General features: G+C 40.5%; 1 protein-coding gene across 2 annotated transcripts in view; it reads left to right on the top strand.

The window, feature by feature from the left end:
* The window catches only part of COL9A1 (collagen type IX alpha 1 chain), a 93,126-nt gene that overhangs the window by 23,139 nt on the left and 44,967 nt on the right, over positions 1-25,020 (top strand). The window contains exons 1-7 of one of the 2 annotated variants that reach the window (XM_053381241.1): positions 8,645-8,774; positions 9,120-9,193; positions 11,078-11,155; positions 11,484-11,616; positions 17,198-17,594; positions 23,712-23,795; positions 24,525-24,545. In XM_053381241.1, the coding sequence (XP_053237216.1) occupies positions 8,761-8,774; positions 9,120-9,193; positions 11,078-11,155; positions 11,484-11,616; positions 17,198-17,594; positions 23,712-23,795; positions 24,525-24,545 (801 nt within the window). In that variant the 5' untranslated portion in view covers positions 8,645-8,760. Of the gene's footprint in view, positions 1-8,644; positions 8,775-9,119; positions 9,194-11,077; positions 11,156-11,483; positions 11,617-17,197; positions 17,595-23,711; positions 23,796-24,524; positions 24,546-25,020 lie in introns of those variants that run through there. The other variant, XM_053381240.1, reaches the window with a different exon arrangement.

Genomic DNA, 25,020 nt, shown 5'->3' with positions numbered 1-25,020 from the left:
GACTTAAGCAGGGCTTACTTCCGAGTAAAGTGTGCACAGGGGCACAACCTCCAAGTTAGTGCTTTTCTGCTGTTGCCTTGTCGGAAGTAACAAAAAGGCAAGCGAGGTATTGTCAGAAGTTCCTGCCTCAGGATTTAGGCTTGCAGTCCTGTGTACCCACTTTCCTGTTAGTAAGCTCAATTGAACTTAGTGGGAATTACTTTTGAGTAAAGCAGAGACATCACCTTGCCAACAAAGGTCCGTATAGTTAAAGCTATGGTTTTCCTGGTAGTGATGTATGGAAGTGAGAGCTGGACCATAAAGAAGGCTGATGGCCGAAGAATTGATGCTTTTGAATTATGGTGCTGGAGGAGACTCTTGAGAGTCCCATGGACTGCAAGAAGATCAAACCTATCCATTCTGAAGGAAATCAGCCCTGAGTGCTCACTGGAAGGACAGATCGTGAAGCTGAGGCTCCAATACTTTGGCCACCTCATGAGAAGAGAAGACTCCCTGGAAAAGACCCTGATATTGGGAAAGATGGAGGGCACAAGGAGAAGGGGACGACAGAGGACGAGATGGTTGGACAGTATTCTCAAAGCTACCAGCATGAGTTTGACCAAACTGTGGGAGGCAGTGGAAGACAGGAGTGTCTGGCGTGCTCTGGTCCATGGGGTCACGAAGAGTCGGACACGACTAAACGACTAAACAACAACAAAGACATTTTTATGATTGTGCTGTTAAATGCGTGTCTTGAGTCATGCCTGTTCTTGATCTAATGGTCATAAATTGTCATCTCTGATCAAGACCCCTGGCAATAAACTATCAAGAAAGATGAAGTTTATCTACCTTGAGATCAGCAACCAGGCTGGATGGTGGTGGTAGAATTGATCGTAACTGTATCAGCAGTTCTGGTTTGGTCTCAAAAGCTGCAGCTCCCTTCCTGGCCTTCCAAGGAGAGGAAGGCAGCTCCCTGATTGCCGTTCCCAAGTCTTTGATTCAAAACTGGCAGTACAGAATGTTTACAGAGTGAGGTGACCGCCCTTTCTTTATATGTGTGACTTGGAAGGTCATCTTGATGACAGTAACATTTGTATCATGGGCTGAATTTTTTAAAGAAACACTCTGATTAAGACTTACTTATTCACATGCAGGAGATACTCAATTTAAGCGCTGAAATATAAGTGGGCCAGACTCCTGGTCTGCTTTTTGTTTTGTTTGATGTGTTGGCGTAGTGCTTATTTCTTTATTTCAGATTTTAGAGTGAAGGAATAAACCATACTGTAATTAGCAGCTGCATCTTAATTGGACTTTCCATTATATTTTAAATAAGAACAACTAGACCTGGGGCAAACTTCCAATACACGCTCTTGCTCATTCACCACCTACTAGATGCCCTCATTTCTCCAATGTAGGACAGCACCATGCCCATCCTTACAGGAATTATATTCTGACAAATCTATCTTTCAGAACGCTCAACACCATTGCATTATTCCAGTTTAGTCAAGAGTGATGTATCCAACTCTAAAATAGCCATGCCACTAATTTCATGGGATTGTTTTCTTGCTAGCAGTGGCCTACATAAATAAAAGTAGAGTCATCTACTTTTAATGGAAGTTTCTTAATTCAAACCTTTTATTATTCTTAAAACATGACAAATGCATGATTTTTGAATGACAACTTTCTCTACCATTTTATTTTCTACAGTATCAACAGTATGTGATCTTTGGGCTGTGAGATGCACTTCTGCCATCTTTCACTGCATTGCTAAAACGATTCCTGGCATACATTTCTATTTCTGACAATTGGCCAATGAGATTATACAAAGTTTAAGGGAACATCCAGTGAGAACTATCAAAGGCTGAAATTATAGACTAGTCATCTCTATTCTGGAGTGCCACACAGGTCTATTCTGTCCTTCAAGCTTTTCAACATACATGGCATTTATTTATTTTTAAGTATCTGTATAAAACAGCCGGGAGATGTTGTCCAGAGTTTTGGAGTGGGTTGTCATCAGACCTTTCATCTCTGTTTTCTTCTTGCCATCTCTCCTTCATCTCTCCTGAAACAGACTTGGCAGTTTTGTATTTGAATGATTACCTAAGTATGGTAATGGGAGTGAATAACCTGACATAATTAAGGCAAGACAGAGTTCCTCACGGTGGGTGGTCCTAGAACAACACGCAAAAGCAGAAATGCCAGTTCTGGATGGTTCACATTCCTCCTCCTGAAATAGCAGGACTGCAGTTTGTGGGCGCTCCTGGTTCTGGGTCTCCTGGATTTTCCGGCCGATTCTGTATCCCAAAGCATGTTTGGCAAGCTTTGGCTCAACACCAGCTGTGCTCCTTCTTACAACAACAATAACTTGGCCATGACTGTTGGCCTCTTTACTTTTGTAACTAGACTTCTGTAATGTGAAATATGTAGGACTGAGGACAACTTGGAAACTTCTGCTGGAGCTGAATGCAGCAAGAGCATATAAGACTGCTAGAGCTAGATGCGGCTCACCTCTTACCTTTACATCACTATGCAACCTGAGAGAGCAACTTCCTCCATGCTCCTTGCCATTGATTCTGGTAATGAGATGTTGCTTTTGGGTGCCGCGTCTGCTGCATATCAATATGTCTTCAGCAGCCAACAGAGCTGCTTCTTTTATTAGCGATGGTCCAGAGACATGCTACATCAAAGTGAATGGGTCAATTCAGCATGCTTATTTCAGACAGGCTTTCATGGAGTTGGAAGGGACCACGAGGGTCTTCTAGTCCAACCCCCTGAAGTGCAGGAATCTTATGCCCAACTTGGGGCTCAAACCCACAACCCTGAGATTAAGAATCTTATGCCCTACTGACTGAAGGTGCCAGAATTGCAGCTCGTGCCATTCATTTTTTGTTTATCCCTCATTAGGATTTATTTATTGTTTACATTTTGTTTTACTAAACTCCACTTTTATGAGAATTTTAAAATTGGAAAAAAGAGTTTTATTTTTTTATTTGATATAAATAAATAATGCGAACATACACAGTGCGCCCCACTATGAACACAAAAATAGTTTGAAATGACAGTGAGGTTGATCATTAGTTACATTTTTTAAAAGGTAAAATGGGGCATTTTTATATTTTCTTTTTCAAAAACAGATTGAGTACATGACTAGAAGGATGTGATCATTCAGAACTGTTGGCTACAACATTTAACTCGGCTTGATTTAATGAGATTGCTTAATTTAGGGGGCACAATGGCACTCGCTTCAGTGTAAGCAGTACACAGAATAATGTATGTGAGAATGGATCTCAACTATGGGTGTATTTTGTTTCAAACACATATGCCTGACCATTTTCTTCAATGTTGGGCAGAAGGGGCTTCCCAGTTCAATATAGGCTATGGAGTAGCCCATTCCTGTCCAGGGTCCTAGCATGCAGAATACTTCCACAAAGAGCAATAATAGCTTGTGCACTCAATAGAGGTGATGTAGATGAAAGAATGAATCTGTTGCCGTGTGGGGATACAGTCTTGCATTTCCATATTTGTGTGCTGATCTTTACAAGGGAAGAGCTGGACAACACTACAGTATATGATTGAGCTATATTCCAGTAAACTGTATCAGGGATATTATATACAGTACATTAAACTATTCGTGTTGAATACAATAGCAGATTTGGATACTGTATGTTATTTATTTTGCATCACAGGGTGTGGGGGGGCACTTCTTTTCCTCTTGTTTCTTCTTTCATTGTAATTTAAACACTGAGCTGCTGTACTGAACTTTGCACACTTACTTCAGTATTTAGCTGCTGCTTTCTTACCAGATGATTTAGGACCTTAATTCAGACGGTCTTTTATGCCTTCTTAACCCTAAGATCAGAATGCAGTAAAGTGATAATACCTGAGACGGCCCTTGACAACTGCTTAGAGACTTCAGTTGGTACCCAATGCACAGTTGGTGCACATAAGGTGTGGTATAGAGGTTAGAATGTTGGACTAGTAGCAGAGAAGCCCAATTTCCAATCCACATTCAGCTGTGAAGGTCACAAGTCTAACCTACATCACAGGCTTGTTGTAAGGATGTAGTGGGGTGGAACAACATTCCCTGCCCTCAGCTCCTTGGAATGACGGGATTAAAATGTCATAGATAAATATATTTGTTATGCTTCCTGGCTTGCCTAGGTTATGTTCCACGTGCTCTAGCAGCATCCAGATATTAAAGGTCTGTGTCAACCCTTCCCTTTTAGCGTTTCCAGCTGAGTTACTTGTGGGGAAAGGGGGCAGCCTGAGGAAAAGGTGGGGTTGGTGGCATGGAGACCTCTACCTGGGCCATGTGCCTGCTGGTGACATCAGCAGCAGGAATATGACAGAAACCCAATTTGGAATAGGGGTTAGCCAAAAATAATCATTTTAAATTATCCAGTAGACACTCTCTCCTCCTCCTCCTTTTTTTTTTTTTAAAGCAGCCCAATTCCAAATTGGAGTGCATTTCAAGCTGGTTCAAGCATGCATCTATGTTCTAGGTCAGTGTTTCCTAAACTTTGTTTTCCAGCTAATTTTGGACTACAACTCCCATCATCCCTGTCTAGCAATACCAGTAATCAGGGATGATGGGAATTGTAGTCCAAAAACAGCTGGAGACTCAACTGTCTTCTTCCAGTGTGATAGCCAGTGTGGTGTAGTGGTTAAGAGCGGTATTCTCGTAATCTGGGGAACCGGGTTCGCGTCTTCGCTCCTCCACATGCAGCTGCTGGGTGACCTTGGGCCAGTCACACTTCTTTGAAGTCTCTCAGCCTCACTCACATCACAGAGTGTTTGTTGTGGGGGAGGAAGGGAAAGGAGAATGTTAGCCGCTTTGAGACTCCTTAAAGGGAGTGAAAGGCGGGATATCAAATCCAAACAACAACAACAACAACAACTCCTCCTCCTCCTCCTCTTCTTCTTCTTCTTCTTCTTCTTCTTCTTCTTCTCCTTCTTCTTCTTCTTCTTCTTCTTCTTCTTCCTACATGCACCATAACTTTAGTTTGAACACCTTTTCAAGGTGCTCAAATGCCATTTTTGTTTGGCAGTAATCTAGTGATTGTGGCTAAGGGTGATTTCAGTGATACATTTGAAATAATGTTTTTTTAAAAAGATTTTACTGTTTGTGTGTGTGTATATACGTACACACACCCCAACCCTGAAGGTGTAAGGCAGGGTAAGTTGTAACACTTAGATCCAGATTTTTTTGTATGGCGACCTACAAATTTATTTGGAATGCATTATAAGTTTATATAGCTGAGTAAACTCTCGGGTTTAAATATATGTTGCAGGTGGGGCTGGGAAGGGCATAGCAAGCCAAAACAAAACAAAACAACAAAGCATTTATTCAAGCAATGTATGCATCAATCAGAGAAGGAAATGTATCCAGCTCCCAGTTAATATCTGTGTTACTCAAAACTTAATTACTTCACAGCATGTAGTGACATCAAAAGGAATGCCGTATGTTGGGAAATAGAGGGAGATCTCAACATCTTGCTTATGTTTTCTTTCACACAGCCACATGTGAAATACAGGAATGTAGGCAATGGCAGAGGGGAAGGCAGAGAAATGAAGGAGGAGACAGCTTGCATGGGAATATAAGGAAGCAGAAGCAAGAGCGAAATCACATCAAAGCCAGCATTACTTTCAATGGGATTAGATAGCCACAGAAAACATTTTCAGCTCTTAACTGAACATTATATTCTTACATTACTATAGCTTTATGTTCTGATTCCCCCCCCCCCTTTGCATCTTCAACATCTGCTTAGAAATAATAACAGGAACTGGTGATTGCATTTTCTCTTCCACCTGCCATTCCACATACCGTGTTCCTTCCCACCTGTCCCTTCTCTTTCTTTCAAAGGGATACCAAACAAGACTGGGGATGTTTGACAGGTCCATTGCTGCCCACAGTACGGGCCATTATTTTCTTCTACCCTTTTATCATCTCTAGTCATTCCAGCCAAACAGATTCTGCAGATTGTTTTGTAAACTTGCAAAACCTGCAGAGACCATAATGAAACAGAACAACAGCAAAGCGAATGTGTGTGATTTGGACAGCAATGGTTCAGCCGTAACACTTCCAGAATGAAGCAGGGAGAGAATTTCCCCTCTTCCTTTTGCACCATTTCTTCCTTCCTCTGAGCTGTTCCAGGAAATCTGCAGGAGAGGACGGGGGTGGGGGTGGGGGGAGCAACTGGAAAGCCAGATGGCAGCCTTGAGGAAGCTATATTCAGTCTGCAAGCTGCCAGTTACTGGCACCTATAATAGCACAGATAATATACTTTCTGATCTGCTGTGAGGTGAAACTGGCATTGGCCCCCATCAGTGAGCTGTCCGCTGCACTAAAATCAACAGGAAAGTCCTTGTGGATGGGGGAGCACTGTATGTGCATCAAATCTTTCACTCCTGCAAGGGATTTATTGGATTGGACCGATAGGGACTTAGGGAACAGAGAAGGCATCTTTGAGACCCTGCTACCTCTCATCCAGCTTTCTGCACCATAAAAAGATATTCATGTCTTCAGAGCCATCACAATCTCCTTCTCCACTAGAAACACCTGCACAACAGCCATAGCCAGCTGTGGCTTCCCTGCTCATCATCTGTGGTTAAAACTCTAGGGCACCTTAACTTTCATCCAACTGACAATTTTTTACTTTTTTTAAAATCACACTCATGGTTTTTGGGGTGTTTTCTATACTCTTAGGCAACTTTCCATTGTATGGCAGGGTAGAATGCACACTTCAGAAAATCTGTTTTTCTGCAGTGTCAGAATACGCAAGCCCCCAGAGCCAGAAAACACTTGTTCAGAGGAGGTAAAATTTGTCTGTGCAGTAAATATTTGCAGTTTTCCCATTGAAACCAAAGAGTCCTGAGGAGCACATGGTTACTTGGGAATGACAGAGCCAATACAAGAGGTTGCAAAGCAGCTGTTGGGCAATTCAGTAGACTAGAAAGAGGAGACATGAAGTATATGACACATCGTGGACCTGATAGTGACTATGAATAGCTCACTGGTTTCCCAGGAAGTAGGATTGGGCTGTCTGACACACATTTACTCATACATCTTTTGCAGATGCAATTTATATTGAGTCAACCATAATGATTTGGTTATCCAATTAGGATGTCACTTTAATGTCCATCACATGCCTGTTCAATTTGACTTGAGAATTGAGTTCATATTGACTGACACCTGCAAACCTGTTCCTGTTGTGTTTCCACTTCAGTAGCTTTGTACTTAGATGCTTCAAGAGCAACAGTAAGTTCTATTTTGGGCGGGAACGCTGTGCTATGTGTGATACAGCTGAAAATCACAAGCCTGGAAGATCAGAGAATGCACCTTGTGTTGACTTACCTTGCTGGCTTCCTCTGTAATAATTTTTACATTGACTTCTGTTGGGAGACTTCAGTACAGTTGCTGTCTTTCATAATGGCTGTCCTTATCGACACATACATGCAAAGTAGCAGAAAGCGGTACAGTTAACTGAAATTCAGTTCAAACAATTCCAATTATGTGCCCCAAGATATACCACAGAGAGGCAAAGCCAGACTTATAAAAAAATGTGATTCTGGCCTTAGACAAGAGCTCTATTTTCCTTTTCTCGGACACTCACACTACTCTAAATAATAATAGTCAATTTATGCCAGTGGTGGCCCATGGAGTTCTCCCCAAGTATTGTTGGAAATGGAATATAGATCTTATTATCTTTGACCACTGGCCTTCGCTGATCTGCACCATGTTTTTCACAATGCTGTCTTTCTAAGTTACAGTACCTGATATTTTCCCTTTGAAACCGAGCGTGTAAGTCAGGAAATAGTTTGCTCCAACCACATTTTATTGTATTCTGTCTGGACGTTAACAGAGAAGCCCTTCTCCTTTGTGTACTTCGGGAGCTTTTTACAGTGAGGCCTTTCTAAAGCTCTTCGGTTTGTGCTGACTTATAATCTCTTGTAGCTTTTACTGAAAGTCTTCTAGGAATTAAAGCAATCTCCCTCTCCTGCGGCCCCTGTGCCAGACTATCATGAGCTGATGATCCACTGGGTTTCTCGCCCTCTGTCCATCCACATAGACAGATCTACCTGTGTGGTTTTCTGTGCTTGAAAATATATCCAAACTAAAGTGACTGGTTAGAGACTGATTAACCTGCTGCGTCGCAATATATAACTAGGTAATCTGTATTCTTTGGCAAGATCCGTACTTAAGCAGTGAACCCTGCATAAATGGCTTGCTTCTGTTTCAGCAAAATTCCTCTACTGCAGGACTGGGAGCTGAGAGACTGCCTCATTAGGAAGTCAGTGAGAAATGAGAAGTTCCTCCCCCCACCCATGGCAGCATTTGAACTTACCCTGATTAGTGGAATTGCCAAAGTATACATAATCTTTGCTGGGTCACCTCCAGGGTCTAACCTCATGTTTCTTTCCCATCAGCTACTCCCCTCCCTTCCTTTCCTGCCATGTAACTCACTCACTGGGCAGCATTGTTTAACTTAGGAATTCCTACTTATATCCACACCCCTCGCTCCTGCTCCCCCCCTTTTATATCCCAGCTAAATTCCTCCCGCATGTCCCCTCGGGAACACGTAGCCCTGCTTAGTGCCCACCTCCGCTTCTCATCCAGATTATTAAAACAGCTCCAACCGTTGATGTTTCTTCGCACACACACACGCCCTTGCAGGAGGACAGAGAGCACTGAATCTGGGACCCTCTCACCCTTAATTTGATGGGACCATAGGCAGAAAATTCAGCTGCTTAGGTGCCTAAGCACAAAAACCGGGTGGGGAAATGCAGCACAACCGGTAAGTGATGTACTGCATATCTAACTGAGGGGCGCCACTGATAGAGGAGGAAAGAACAATTAATTGCATTAAAAATAGGCTTTGCTGCCCTCTGTGTCTTCCTTTTTTCTTCTGACAGTTATATATGTAAGAACAGGTATCTGAGACAAATGCTAAGGCAACGTTTTGTTGTACTGTTGGGGGAAAAGACACAAACCTGAAATTTTGGAGCTTTGCTTGCCATCTGTGCTAGCAAAGATTTAAGTCGTGCTTTTATGCATTTTATATGCACGACTGTGAGATGAAAGTGGGTGACATTATTAGGCCGTGTATGTTCATGTTTAAGCTGTTTTTCTTCCCTTACAGGCAATACCAACTTTTCTGTTATTTGTGCTGTTTTCTTGGGTTTCTGGCATCCGCTACTGCTCAACAGCAGACAAGTAAGGGTCTATTTTATTACATGTAGTAAAGATGTTGGCAGTGAAAACAGTTCTACCATACTCAGAGCCTTCTCCTGCAATCCTATACCTATTTATACAAGAGCAAGTACCATTGAACTCAGTGGGGATTACTTTTGAGTAGACATGTAAAGGATTGCACTGTAACAAATTGAGCAATGGGATTAGATTCTTATGTGTGCATGATAAATGTGGGTATGTAAATGAGAAAGAAAGGCAGCTTGAATTTTTGGGAAACAGTGCCTTTTTATATCTGGCATTTAAACCTATCTCTTACATTTAGCATTTAAAAAAATGCAATGTAAAGGAAACAGAGTGAACGTTATTATATTCTTAAAATTACACATTTATAAATTAGCATGGTGGTGAATTTTATTGGATCCACGTTTTCTGAATGTGAATTGGATTGCGTTGTATAGAACAACTTGAGGAAGAGTTCTGTATAGCCCAAAAGCAGGAGCACTCATACAATGAAGAGTCAATAAAAAATGCAACCTCAGTATAACAGGCACACTTAAGCCTGTTAATAATGACAAAGAATCTTGTGACTCCTCAAAGATTAACAAATTTTATTATGATGTAAGTGGCTAACAAACATTTCCCTTTGTAAATTTCATTCCTTGGGACCAACATATCTCCAGCTGTCTATTAAGAAGACATGTTGGATATGGACAATAAATACTAATTAGCAAAATGAAATCCCTAAAAGAATAGCAAGCTCAGCTCTTGGGGAAAAGATGCAACAGATTTTGCATGTTCCATTTTCTAGGCTTGGAAAATGGAAATCTACATCTAAGTGTCAGTTCTTGAAATAGACCAGACGCTCTCTGTATTCTGGAAAGGTGTCTCTTTTCAAGCTGTGTAAGCCTTTCTTCCAGCCTCCAGTGACATTTTCCATCTTGGCTTGAAATATTGCATAGGTAGAATCCCTTTAAGGTAGCTTTCTACCTTAAACCAATGTTTAAGTTTCCTTTTTGGTTCTTTAGGGAGGGGTTTAGGGTGTCGCATGAATGGACTGGGATGTGTGCTCACAGAGAGGGGGTGTTTCAAACAGTGAAATGGCTACTTGTTCATGCAAGAGGCTTTTTAAAAAAGTTCTTCTTCAGAACTCCCTCCCAGCTCTTGCTCTCACCTTACAGGGCTTGTTGTGTGATCAAACATGGGAGAGGAAAGAGTGGGAACATCTGAAATATCAAAGAGGAAGGGAAGGAAGCCAAGAGCTTGGATTCCCAACTGCTGGTTTTGCTGGAGCAGAGTTGGCACTGGCTTTCTTTGAATTATATATAGGTGTTGACTTAGCTAACTAGCTAGCTACAACTTTTTCATGGTTGTCCAAACCACAAATAGCTCTGCACTGTAGAACTCTTTATATTACAAACCCATGTCAGAGACGGCAGAGGCTCTTCAGAAATGGCAGGGAAGGGAAGGGGTGTCCTCTACTGCTCTCTATTTTATACATTTCCCAAGAAATCTAACACAATTATCTACCATAATCTGACCGTTGTGGATGTGATGACAGTCTCAGATAGTCTCACCATTAGCTTCAATTGCTCCAGTTTGGCCCTTTTTTCCTCCTGTGACTTTTCATTAATTATGTTTCCTCTGGAACCTTTTGCACCCCAACCCTAAATAAAATAAGCTTGGAAGTAAATACTATTAATTTCTATGGAGTTAACATCCAAGGATATGACTCAACGTCCAAGGCTATTCAACAGCATGAAGGTTGGTTTTGGGTTTTGTAAGGTAATGGGTTTTTATTGTTGTTTTGGAATGTAACCTGCAGTGGGACCATCATAGAAAGGTTAGGCTGATAAACTGATAAATTAAATAATGGACATAGATGCCTGTGTCTGGTGTTTCTTGCAGGATTTCCACTTACATTCAATTCCAACACAAAGACTGACCTCTGCCCACCAACTAGGTTTCGCCAAGATGATCTACCAGGCAAGTATACACTAATGATGTATTTCAAATAAATTGTTTCAGACCTCCTTTTTGAAAACTGCATCCTTTCAGACGTAGCTATCTGTCTATTATCTTGCTTCCTTGTGTCAATCGTTATGTCCAAGATTTCTCACCACATTATTAAAAACAAGCTGATAAAAACCAAACATTTTAATTTAATTTGAAACAGGTTTTTTTAAAAAATGAGTTAAAACAGCAGGGGAGTGCATATCAAAAGAGAGACCAAAGGGAAAACTCAGGCTAGGTTTTCAAGCTACATGATTGCTCAATGGAAGATTTTTTTAAATGTGCATATTTGTTCCTTTAGGATATGACCTGATTTCACAGTTCCAACTTGATAAAGCTGCTTCCAGAGGCATCATCCAGCGTGTGGTGGGCTCCACAGCTTTACAAGTGGCTTACAAGTTAAGCACAAATGTAGACTTCAGGATCCCAACTAGGTAATCTATACTGTTGCTTTCATTATTTCTTTTTAAATCTATGTTTAAATGCACAACTCTCCCTTTACTTAGCGGGGCAAAGTACCTTGCAAGATATAAATTGTGCCCTCCATCCCACAAATTAATTCCCTCTTTTGCTTCTGGGTGAAGCTACCCAAATTTATTGGGTACACCAGCTGTTTGCGTTGTGATGCATGCAAATAGCATCTGAATTCAGAGTGAAGTGCTTGTGCAGCTACTCTACATGCTGCGTTCTTTCCCAGTTGAGCCTTTCTGTTGTTTCCAGAGATTACCGAGAGTTAGTTCATATATGAATATTCATCAACTGAAGCCCACAGTATCAAGTCCCAACTTCCATGTGTGAAATAGCCCTCGTGGCCAGACAGACAGGGTCATATCGCCCCATGCTGCCTCTAGCACAATAATTCCCAGTCAAGGAGCTTCACACATTCAGCTGCAAGTAACTGAGTGGTAATTCTCTGAGTGATGAGATGTTGAGTACAGTACCTTACTATTTCATAAGAAAGGTACTAACTTTTATGGGGAATATCTTACACTTTTTTTTGTACAGACATCCGACAGGGTCACCCAAGCAAGCATTGCCCTGCAGCTTCTCCACCGCTATTAAAACAGCAAAAGAAAAGAGACTACTGAATATGCATTTTCACTTACGCACTTAAACTAAATTCACTCCAGCCCCACCATTGATATTGCACAGATTTGCAACTGCTTCTCAAGTACCCAACACACGTGATTGTGTGAACCGGTCAGTTGAAATCGGCGATATTCACAAATTAACAAGATACCCAACACTGTTTTGCACAGACTTCAGTAAGCCTGATGTTGGCAAACTCTCAACCGGCTACATTTGTCCTTGTTTTTCCAGCATTAAAAAACAAATAAAAAAATTAAAGAGAAATGATATGTTAGCATATAAAACAATTTATTAGGGCAAGATATATTCCCACCTTACAATGTGGAACATGTTAGAATCTTAAAACATTTCTGCCACAATTAGAATCTTTTGTGAGCTAGGGGAAAGAATGTGGCATGGTGGCTTACCAAGGTGCAGCACAGGAGATTATATTTACAGGCATCAATTCCAGGTTCCCAAATTAATAGTGGGTGTTTAATCTGTGAGCGAATTGCAGAGGCCACCTTAGATGAGGCTGTAGCATATTTTACGCAACTTGCCTAGCCTGACTGTGAGTAATACAGCCGTTCCAGAATCCTGCTAATAAAGCCGTTACACCTCAACGCCCTACACTATCGTTTATTCATATATGAAGCATGTAATTATTTTTAATATTAGTCTGGAGCACAACAGCAGCCAGCTATTATGCAGGAAATGGGCTAGCTTTCCTGTAATTTGTCTGGGTATGGTTGAAAGGACTCACTGTCTTTCCTTAAAGAATGCAGCAGTTTAAAGCAGGGATTGAATCGTGTGCCACCTGGTGGCTTCAAGCAGTTGCAGCGGTGCTGTTCACCAAAACCGGTGCTGAAAGAGCCACTCAGGGTTATTCTTCTGTTACAGATTTGCGTATAGGATGAAGCACATTGGTTTTGCAGTGCATTCCTCTATATATGCTATTCATTCTTAGCTTTGTTGTTATGGGCAGGGGTCACAGTCCTTCAGTGTTGTTAGTCCTACCCACCCATTCCCCCCAAAAAGTTCAAACTCATTGTTGGTATTACATTGGGAATTGGATATCATGAACTAAAAGTCTAAGCTCAAGGGTGCCACAGAGCAAAGCAGGTGTGACAGCTTTGTCTCAAACATATCAGATGGAGTACTAGACTATTTACAAGTGTTTTGTCATAAAAGGATCACTTTAAGAAGCTATACCTACCTAAGAAGCTATGACATATTTTGTTTCTATAAGTACCTTCTATTTTACTGGTTGGCAACCCTGCATTAATACATAAGTCCTTTTGTTTTATATCTGTGATGGGTGTATGGGATTTCCATCTACACCCCACCCCATTTTTTAGATTTGCCATAGTCTCTCAACAGGTAAAGCAGGATTGGAGGTGATCTGCTGAGTTAAAAGAGGACCGCGGGTGCTGTCAGTGCGGTGGAGGTCGGAGTGGTTGAACTATGCATCTATTCAAGCCCAGTGACATCATTTCCCCTTGACATCACTTCCTCTTCTTTTGCTAGGAGGAAGACCGAAGTGTGTGTGTGTGTGTATTTAATGAGTTCAGAGAAGCACATGTAGCTCAGCAGTAGCTGGGAGGACACCATGTTGTCAACCCTGGTGTTACTTTTCATTTATTGCTAAAATCAACACCAAATACTCATAACAAATTTGGATGCTTTTCATCTTTTTTGAGTCAGTGGCTGAGATCCTTTCTTTGTAATCATGTTCACAATAAGGAACATTGCATTAGATACAAAGATAAAAAGCATTAAGGCTGAAATCCTATGCATACTTAACCTGGTAGTAAAGACTGAAATCACTGGGTGATGATTTGTAGGACTGGGCTGTGTAAGCATATAGTACTATATTCCCTGCTGTGCAATGAAGAGGCTGCATCTCTCAAACCCAGAGAGCCATATATAACAATACTATCTTGGTTTGGGTTTTATGCTATGAGTTTTTAAGTATAAAAGGAAAAGCTAAAGGAGCTCTGCTTATCCTCTGAATGTACAGACAGCAAGAGCAGAGTGATGTTGCTCAAATTATTTAGTACTTGAGGTCTTGGCTGTCGGTAGATATTTCCTCCCAGGGTGGAAAGGCAGTGCCAGATGTTGAATAGCTGATCGTGCAACAGCAATAGGGATGCATCCGCTGGTTCCTCTGTCAGCATGTCTTTTTGCTGCCTCATGGCATTATTGCAAGTAATTAACAATTTAAGAACACATAAGTTCAAGAAACACCTGTTTCCAGACTTCGGAAAACTGCTGAGGCATCACTGGGTCTGGATTTTCAAGATGCATATTTAAAACTGTTGAAATGCCACCTCACTTCTCTACCACCTCTATAACAGATCCAGCAGCCTCTACCATATTAGGATTACTGAGCATGTTAGGTTCCCCCACCCCAAGTGTGACTTTAGTGGAGATGGATAAAAAAACAAAAATAGGACAAAAGGATTCAATGTGTCAAAGTGGACCTTATTTTTGGGGGGGGGGTGTTGGTCTTTGTGTTGTTCATAAAAGTAGATCATACCCCTCATGTGCCTCCATGGTTAATGAATTAAATATCCCCTCTTATGTATATCATTTAGATGGAATATTAGAAATATTCTAGCAAATATTTTAAAAATGTGTCTGTGACTGCAGCACCAGCTAAGCTATTTCCTCCACCCCGAGCATGCAAATTCTATATTGTTTGGCAAGGCTCCTTTAAGGGATGAAGGAAATTTCAGTGGTTCCTATTTGCATATCTCCAAGGAAACCTTGGAAACTAATGTAAGAATAAAAACGAAAGGATTATCAGTTTTGTTTCAGCAATTTTTCCTCTTCTCAGTGAATGGCGCAAAGTGAATTCTTTATCACTGTTTCTCTTTTCCCCCAGCAATTCAATGTTCACTTTGAATTGCAATTATTTACCATCAATATTTTATTATTATTTATCCTATGTTTATTATTTATTTAACCCTCCCCTCCCCAAGGAGCGTAAGCTGATTGTCCTGTTTCATTGTTGGATTGCTTCATTTTGGGCACTGTGTTATAATAGCTACTGCTCAAGAGACCTCAGTTCATATCCTTCCTCTGTTGTTAAGTTCCCTACGTAGGTTTAGGCCAGACACTAAGCTACCTATATCACAGGATAATTGTGAGGAATAGAGTAGTGGGATAATGTGCACTACTCTTGCAAGGAAGATGGGTTGTAAATGTAACAGTGTTTTACCAGAGTTTATCAGCTCACATTTGCCACACTACCACAATGCTAATTAAAGTGATCTGAGAGCCAGCGTTGTACAGGTAGATTGAGGATTCAAATTTTTTGAGGCTTTAAAGCCATTGATAATGGTTCTGGAGACTTTACAGGCAGCAAACGTATACAATTTATGACAAGTCAGTCACATGATCCTTTCAGCATTGATGGCACTTGACCCAAGCACACTCAGATAACATTTCCACCATGTAATAAACTGGCCTTAATTGTTGCTTTGAAACTGGGGAATATTTATGGTGGATTTAATAGGTCTATCATCATGGTTGTAAATAAAAATAATTGCTGTTGTTTAGCATCACCATCATTTAGCTTATGTCTGTCCTTTGAGTAATAGCATAAACACATATAATTAAATTAAATTAAATTAAATTAATTAAAACAGGTAAGAAGGGAACAGGAAGTGGAAATGAACAGAAAAGGAACCAGTAGGGAAAGCTGTAAAAGCATCTGGAGTTTTTTTTTACTATAAATAATAATAATAATAATAATAATAATAATAATAATAATAATAGGCTTCAATCAGTTTTTAAAGGTGAGGAAGGAAGAACAATATGAGAAAACAGTCAGTTCTTCACTTGACAGCTCTGCCATAGGCTATGTATATTTAAAGCACATTCAGAATACACCCCCCCCCCAAGAATCCTGGCAACTGTAATTTACCCCTCACAGCCCCACAGTTCCCAGCACCCTTAACAACATGCAATTCCCAGGATAGTTTGAGGTGGGGAAAACAACGCTTTAAATATATGCTGTTTATGCAACTATAGTATGCACCATTTGTTGCCTGCTGACATAACATTATGGTCAAATATTCAAACAGCGAGTGGAGCCTGAGTGCAGATCCACCCAGCAAAGCTAAGACTGCAGGAGCAGGTCTCAAATATAGTCAGGCAGGAACACTTCTCGGTAGTGGCACCCGCCCTGTGGAACGCCCTCCCACCAGATGTCAAAGAGAAAAATAACTACCAAACTTTTAGAAGACATCTGAAGGCAGCCCTGTTTAGGGAAGCTTTTAATGTTTAATAGGTTATTGTATTCTAGTGTTTTGTTGGAAGCCGCCCAGAGTGGCTGGAGAAACCCAGCCAGATGGGTGGGGTATAAATAAATAAATTATTATTATTATTATTATTATTATTATTATTATTATTGGTTTAATCATGTGTCCATGAATTCAGTAACGTAACTTTACTGGCAGCAAATGCATAGAAAGTTTTAAATGTGGTCACCGTTGCCTAAATAGGCTTGCTGTTGATCTGGATTGATTTGGTTTAGGTCACCTCACTGTTACTGGCTAAAAGGTCGTAAGCATGTTGCCTTGTCTTGAGTTGTTTGTGACATAGGAAGAGCTAATATTTTTGAGTCACAATTCCTTTGACCAGCAGTAAAGAGCTGATGACTCAGACTGGGACAAAACTACTAGTGGGAGGATGCTGCCCTGAGGTGGTCAACTCTTATAAAATCATAGAATTGTAGAGTTGGAAGGTACCAAGAGGGTCATCTCATCCAACCCTTTGCAATGCAGGAATTTGTTGTCCAATGTGGGGCTCGAACCCCGAGATTAAGAGTCTCATGCTCTACTGAATGAGTCATCTTTCCATTTTGACAGTTCATCCCAAATGCTAAATCAGATGAGCAAATAAACAACAACAAGCCTGCTTTACTTTGATCCTATACAGGTCTTTGTATCCTAATGGATTACCTAATGAATATTCCATTCTAACGACTTTTCGAATGGCTGGAACTACTCTTCAGAAGTATTGGAGCGTTTGGCAGGTTCTAGACTCTTCTGGAAAAGAGCAAGTTGGATTGAAGTTTAATGGGCAAGCCAAGTCTCTTGAGTACTCATATAAAGGGATTGATGGAAGTCTCCAGACAGCAACGTTTCTGGATTTGCCGTATCTCTTTGATTCCCAGTGGCATAAGGTTATGGTTGGCATAGAAAGGAATGCTGTCACTCTTTATGTTGACTGTACTCAGATCCAGACTTTAGCCATAAAACCAAGAGGAAAGATCAACGTTGATGGCTTTACCACACTGGGAAAACTGAAAGATAATCCTCAAATTTCAGTTCCGGTAAGTTTTAAACATTTACATTTACAAAGAAAGTACTTCCTTTAGCTTTCCTTGACTTTTTTGTGGGGCAGGGTGGAGGGATAGGTGTAGGTTGGCATCACAATATATATTTTTCAAATGGAGCAGGAAGATACAGCTCTGCAATTTTGATATTATAGGGAAGCATTGATTATCTTTTAACAAGCTTTAAATTAGAAAACCTTATTATAGTCATATATCTGGAAAGTTGCTTGTACTGATCCTTTAAGAACCCTGTAGATACTGGGGAAGGAGGTGGGGGGGGCAATTCTGAAAACAATAGATAATTTAATAAACCAGATTATAATGGATTGTGGATTTAATGTTCTGCCAAAGAATTAAGTACAAGACTTACCTCAACTCATTACAAAACATAATTAAAAGCTACCAAACCTTTACACATTTGCAGTGAACGTGACCATCTTTAAACTTTATTATGATTAAGCAGCTTATAAGAATTAATTGTGTTCTCGGTGACATTAAAAGTTCAATTGATTTATGTGGGGGTATCCATTGAAAGTAATATTTATTATATTTGAGCTATAGGCCTGTTAATTTCAAAACCTCAGGATAGAAATGACATTATCTTGGCCTTCTTTCTGCAATGGTCACCACAGAACATGACCACACACACACACACAATCTCACAAGATAACATTTCATGGAATAAAATCACTACTTGGTTTTGAAATCCTGTAACCGCAGTAGGGCCAGAGGTTCGGAATCTTCAGACATAGTCAGACATCCTTGCTTGTGACATCACAATGCAGAAGCAATAATTGCTTTGCATGAGAAAACTGTTACCAAATTATTCCGATCATAGTAATTTTTGAAGTCCTTTCTTCTCTGTTCCTCGGCCAAGAAAGTTGGTATTCAGGAACCTCAGCTGTGACACTGTATAATGAGCATATTTATTTTCAGAGAGGAATTGCGATTGGTGTGAAGTATGTAAGTAAGTGTGAAGTACCTACCGTCTATGACAGATAGAAAATAATTTGTACTATGAAGATGTGGAAATACTTCTTTTGGATAATGAGTCATGCTGCACTTTTATTTCCAAAAAAAATGGTGTTTTGTTCCATAGAAAGCAAATAGAGGCATTAAAAGAATGCACACATGTAAGGCCTTTTTTATTTACTAGTTCACCCCTATTTTACTAAATTTGTAGTGTAATTAATTTGGATTAATGACATTTTCTATCTTGTTTCTAGTACAGTGGTACCTCAGGTTACATACGCTTCAGGTTACATATGCTTCAGGTTACAGACTCCGCTAATGCAGAAATAGTACCTCGGGTTAAGAACTTTGCTTCAGGATGAGAACAGAAATCACACGGCGGCGGCGCGGCAGCAGCAGCAGGCCCTATTAGCTAAAGTGGTGCTTCAGATTAAGAACAGTTTCAGGTTAAGAACGGACCTCCGGAACGAATTAAGTACGTAACCAGAGGTACCACTGTAATTGCAGTTGGGTCACATCCTATGTACAATAATGCCTTACTAGGAGCTAGGTGGATTCATCAGGGATCAACTGTGCATGAACATACAATTGTGCAATTGTTCTTTCCCCTCTATCCCACTGTTGTTGCTGTTTTTAATGGCAAGCAAGAAGAGCAAACAGAGGAAAGACTGCTCAACTTCCTACCTTTGGTCTGATCAGTTCCATAGGTAGTCAACAAATAACTTGCGGTGGCACTACGAGTGGTAGTAATTTTCTGTTCCCTTGAAGGAGCAAAATCTTAAAATGGTCCACTGTGTTCATGTCTGAAAGGAAGTGGAAGTTGGCCCACATTTGAATAAATTGTTTAAGAACAAACAAATATCAATATCAAGTTTAATGCAGATGACTGTGGTTATGTTGATCAATGAATAGGCAAAGCAATGGTCCTTATTTCACTAACGTCAAGTTAGTGAAACAGCAGCCAGGCATTTTACTTCACTGGTCTCAATTGAATTCCACTTTAGATGCAACAGGGCTAATCTCTGTTTGATACTGTAGCTGAGGCAGAGCTGTTCACCAAGCAAAAGCAAACAGGTAATTTTTAGCTATACAGTGGTACCTCTGGTTATGAACTTAATTCATTCTGGAGGTCCATTCTTAACCTGAAACCATTCTTAACCTGAGGTACCACTTTAGTTAATGGGGCTTCCTGCTGCTGTTGTGCCGCTGTCACACGATTTCTGTTCTCATCCTGAGGTAAAGTTCTTAACTCGAGGTACTACTTCCGGGTTAGTGGAGTCTGTAACCCGAGGTGTTTGTAACCCGAGGTACCACTGTATGTGTTGAACTGCCTGTTTTGTGCGGGTTGCCCATTACTCAGCTAAACTGTGCAGAGAGGTGAGACTGGGGGCGGGGAGCACGAAGGGATCCACAGAGCTTTCAGAGTGTCGTGTCAGAATGCTGAGGAGTACAGTATCTGCTGCTGAAGGCCTCTTTTAGCTGTTGAAAAATTACAAGCCAAAACAGAGCCACATGGTTCTGTCTCAATTGAATTCCATTTTAGATGTACTAGGGCACAGTTCTGCTGCTGTAGCTTACAGCACCCACTTAGAATTGGGCTGCCCATCCTGTCTAAACTTATTTGCTCCATTAATATTCTTATTACCTGTCTGCAGATGAAGGAAATTGCTCTTGTGTTATTGCATTTTGATTAGACTCCTACATGAATTGACCATAATGGGCCTAAACTGGCACGTAGCCGAGGACTTTGGCTTAAATGATTTGTTGGCTGCAGCAATTATTCTTCCCACATGCTTCCAAAGGCTTTGCTCACTGCTGGCTGACAGCCTTTTGTTATATCCCCTCTGCCTTTTTGGAAGCATTCGTCTCTGTACAGCTGTCCTTATTCATTCTTTGAGGTTTGTAACAAGGGGATATTCACTCCAGGATAAATAGGTTGAGAGCTGCAGACATCACATCCTGTTTCATGAAATGCACCGACTACTCCACTTGAAAACACTGACCTCCATTACACTGACCACAAGTCTTATTTACATAAATGAAACTATCAGGTGGCTACATCTTTTGCTTATTGACAGTAGCATAAGAATTGTGGACACCCTTGGATTCAGCCGAATCACCCACTAGATGGCAATATAACCAGTGATGCCTACAAGTTGATTACCTGCATAGGGAATTCAAATGAATCTTGAAAAAGTTTAATTTTCAGGTTCTAAGCATTAGGGATGGGGCGGGGGGGGGGGAGGTGCAAATCAGTATTTCTGTACATTGTGGTCTTTTCTGTAATGTATTACAGTAATATATCTGCATTTATATACACACATTACCATAGCATGTGCATTTTAAAAATACACGTTACTTAGCTGATGAACTGCATATATCCTTCACCCAGTACCTGGGCTTCCTGGCATTAATTCCCACATTTCTATTAACTTCTGTTAAGATTTACATTGACACTTAGCTACGATTAATGCTAATCAGGACTTGCTGTTTCTAACTAGGTTAGAAACGTTTTGAAGTTGGTTTGCAGACTTTGGTTAAGGGTGTAAACCCTGGTTAGTGTTGTTGACATTGCTGAAGCAAACAGAAGATTCATGCCTGAGAGGGGAGGGGCCGGGGAGAAGGAGCACACGGTATCACACACTGTACTTGAACCTTCCACCATAGTTAAGAGATGGGTTGTATTATTTATACACTGGCCCACCATATTATGCAAACCAGCTCATCAAAAGCATAGGTGTCAAGAGTAATTAAAAATAGTAGTTAAAGGTAGCTTGGTTTGCAGATGATTATAAAAATAATGGATTAAGCAGATCCTAGGGATCATTATTAAATTCATGCTAAATTGCTTGTATCACATCGTTATAATCTTATAATACCAGCATGGAAAGTCAGGGCACACATTCCCTTGATTGTTTGCCTTCTGGTGATTTCTGAGAGCAAAGAGAGTTTCTTGGTAGATTACTGATATAAAAGTAACAGCTAGATGTAAACTAAAACCCTGATCTGAAACACACTTGGAAGTTTCTGTTCACTTCAGTGGCAGGTCCAAGTAATTTGCAATCAGTTATGCATTTGAAATGTGCAGTAAGGATGTAAGAGAGATGATAACACTAGGAAAGCAAATGTACTCTAAATGCTGGAAACCTAGAAACTCCAGAATAGGGAGAGAAAATGAAACCATAATCACTTATAATGATTATAAGAGGCAGGAGATAAGTTGTGAAATGCCCCAGAGAAATGCAAACGCATATTTGGGAATAAAGGTGATTTTGCATATTATCTTAGAGGAGTTCAGACTTAAAAGTCTCATTGATTGTATGAATAATGCAGAAATAAGTTTGTACTAGTTAGAGAATATGGCAAAATACTATGGTTCTTAGACTCAAATGGGTAAGGGCATTAGCTCAGCAACAGGCAGGTTTGAATATAGGAAATGAGATGACATGATGTATAGAAGAGGAAGTCAAGAAGTTATGGAAGGTTGTGCACAGAAAGATTTTAGGAACATAGATAATATCAACAAAATGATTCGTATTGGAAAAACACGGGTCAAAACAAGGAAATCATGGGTGCTGCAGGCTTATACTTTGTCCCCAAAGCATTCAAGAAAAATAGATCTGTGATTCTCAGCCTTTCCTAGTATTGTGACCTGATCTAATACAATATTTTCAAAAGAACTTGTAGAATCAGAAAAAGGGTGATTTAGCAACAGAAATGGCCCTTTCCTTGAAAAGGAATACTATGAGTTTGCATTGGAATATTCTTCTGAGTAGATAGCACCATACAACTGATGTACCATGCAGAAAATTACATTAATAGGTGAACCTGTTAATAGGTGGAAATGACCCCTCTGTGCTTTGGTTCAGCAGTTGACTCTGGTTTTCAGTCTGTAAATATTTCCCCCCACTAATATGCAAACTTTCAAATGTACCATTTGTAAAGGAACATTGCAAAAAAATGTTGTAGTCAAGTCTACATGATGCTGTATTCCTTTACAGTCTGTTCTTTTACCTCAGTAGGACCACCCCCCTTAAATTCAAACTTTTGGAAGAAAAAGAACCAACAAATGTTAATTTAAAAGCAAAACAAAATATTACCCTTTTCTTAATCTGAGCAGCAGAACTGGAATTTGACTGAGAACCAGTGAGGGTCTCCTTATAAAGATCTGAGTTCAAATCCCTTCTGTCCAAGAAAAGTAATGTAAAACATTTTGGAGGGGTCTATTCACAAATAGACATGTTATTCCAGCACAGCTGACACACACAAAAGCCTTTCACCTCTTGAACAGATGTAGAATGGTAAAGTTACAAATTTCCTTTCATAAAGGACTATACATTTCTGTTTTATCCCTTCATTAAACATACTAACGGACACAGATTAGTTAAATGATGCATTCCTTATAGAAAAGACTATATCTGTAATTTGTCCCTCCATTAAACATACTAAGAAACACAGGTATGAGAAAGCAATTTAAGGATTTAATTCATCAGAATTTGTTATATGAATGCAGTTCACACACAGCAGGGTTCTCTTGGGATGTCTTCACAGGATATAAATATACTTTGCTAGCACCCCTTTGCCCATCTGTTTATTCATATGCTAATACATCCAGGAAGAGTAACTTCTATATGCAGTACTTTTTTGTTTGGCCATTTTAATCGGGTCCCTAAAGACAACTGTATAAATAAATCCTTGGTTTAATGCATTCTAGGGGCCATTCAGAAGTTTTGCACATTCCTGTGGCCATTTGGAAGGAATGCATTCTGGTCACATTTTGGCGTCATTCTTTTTTTAGCATGGTAATCCATGGCTCTAAACTGGTGTGATGCAGAGACTACTTGCGTTCAAATATCTGGGGACAGTTTGCTTATCCATCAAGCAGTCTTTGAGTAATCGCTCTGCCAGCCTCCATTTACACCCACAGAATGGAGGCAATTACTACCTACCTCACAAGTTTGTGAGGATCAAAGGGATGCGGCAATGCTGCTATCTGTATCCAGCCTTCAGGAAAGGGAAGGCTTGGAAATCAATGAAATAATCATCCAACACTTAAAAGGATGTTAAAGGTTAGTGAGTTAGAATGGTGCTGTTTCTAAACCACTATGAAAAGGTAAATCACCTTCCCTGTTTCTGTCCTAGTTTGAGATCCAGTGGATGATGATTCATTGTGACCCTCAACGACCCCAGAGAGAAACTTGCGGTGAACTTACAGCTCGGAGTTCGGTAAGATTGTAGTGTAAGGTCTGTGCTTGGGCTGTGTACACACCAGCAGCTTAAAATGCAGCTAGGTCGCTCTTTTTCTCAATTTGGATCAGAGCTGGTTTGGGGGAAATGCATAAGAACACAGTGTTTCACAAGAAACGACAGGCTAGAATATAGACTGTGTACTTCACGTGTACACTGCTTCCCAAACAAGTGGGTGTGCACTGATTGCAGAGTAAATGGGAGTTTGTACACAGCCTTAGTTTTAGAAGATTGGGGGATTCAAAGTGCCTTCATGCATTTCCTTTCTAGTGATATATTATAACGGGCTGGGGAAAATAATGGCAATAATCTTTGCCTGATCATTCTGCTCACAGCATAGATCAAGCCAAAAGTTGCTGGAAGATGCAGGCTGCTGGCTGCAGGGCAAAGGGTTAAAAAGCCAGTGTCATTCAATCCCTCCTTTCTAGCCATCAGGTTTCCTCCAATCTCTGTTACCCTCCTCCACAGCCATTCATTAGCAGAATAACTGTGCCTATTGCAGACTGTGCCTTTCTAGGTGTTCTGGAGGGGTCCTTCTGGGGGTGATTTTTTAACATCCTAAAATCCATCTGAGGCAATCAAAGACGAGTCCATGGCTCTCAGTGTTCCAGGCAAGAGGTTTTCCTGCCTCCTTGGGGTTTTCCTGCAAGTCATTTGCCTTTGCCTTTCTCAAGTAAGTTTTGCCTGACTTTCTCTTGTTCTTTTCAGATAAGCCAGACAGCCGTCAAGGTAAGTTATAAAGGCAGGATGCTTGCCCAGTGCAGAGGATAAATTGCTTCTATATGTTCCCTGTTCTGATCTATCAGCACTCTGCTTCACCCCCCCCTTCCCTCTTTGTTTGGCAATCAAACAAACTGCTAATATGCATTTCTGTAATTACGCTATTATGTTGGAAAATATGCAGAAATTGTTGTGACCTGCTGGTGAACTTCCCTGCATCATTTATTTGGCTGGCCGCTTTTAAGAAACATGATGCTTGAATAGATGAAGGTTTGGTTCTACAAGGCAGTACTTATTTCCTTTACCCTAGATCCGACTGCTTTGCAGAGGTACCATTTAAGCAGAACACAATTTCTGTAAGTTCTGGCTTCAGTAGTGCCTCTTCCTTTGGCCTATGCAGTGATTGAACAGTCCACCCCTCATCCCATGTTGAAATCTGGCACCCCTGCCTCTTGAATATAATTTTTAGCTCAGTCGAATACTT

Source organism: Podarcis raffonei, chromosome 3 (assembly GCF_027172205.1).
Source record: "Podarcis raffonei isolate rPodRaf1 chromosome 3, rPodRaf1.pri, whole genome shotgun sequence".
Lineage (NCBI taxonomy): Eukaryota > Metazoa > Chordata > Lepidosauria > Squamata > Lacertidae > Podarcis > Podarcis raffonei.
The sequence above is the reverse complement of the archived record's forward strand: the minus strand, read 5'-3'. Positions and strand labels throughout refer to the sequence as shown.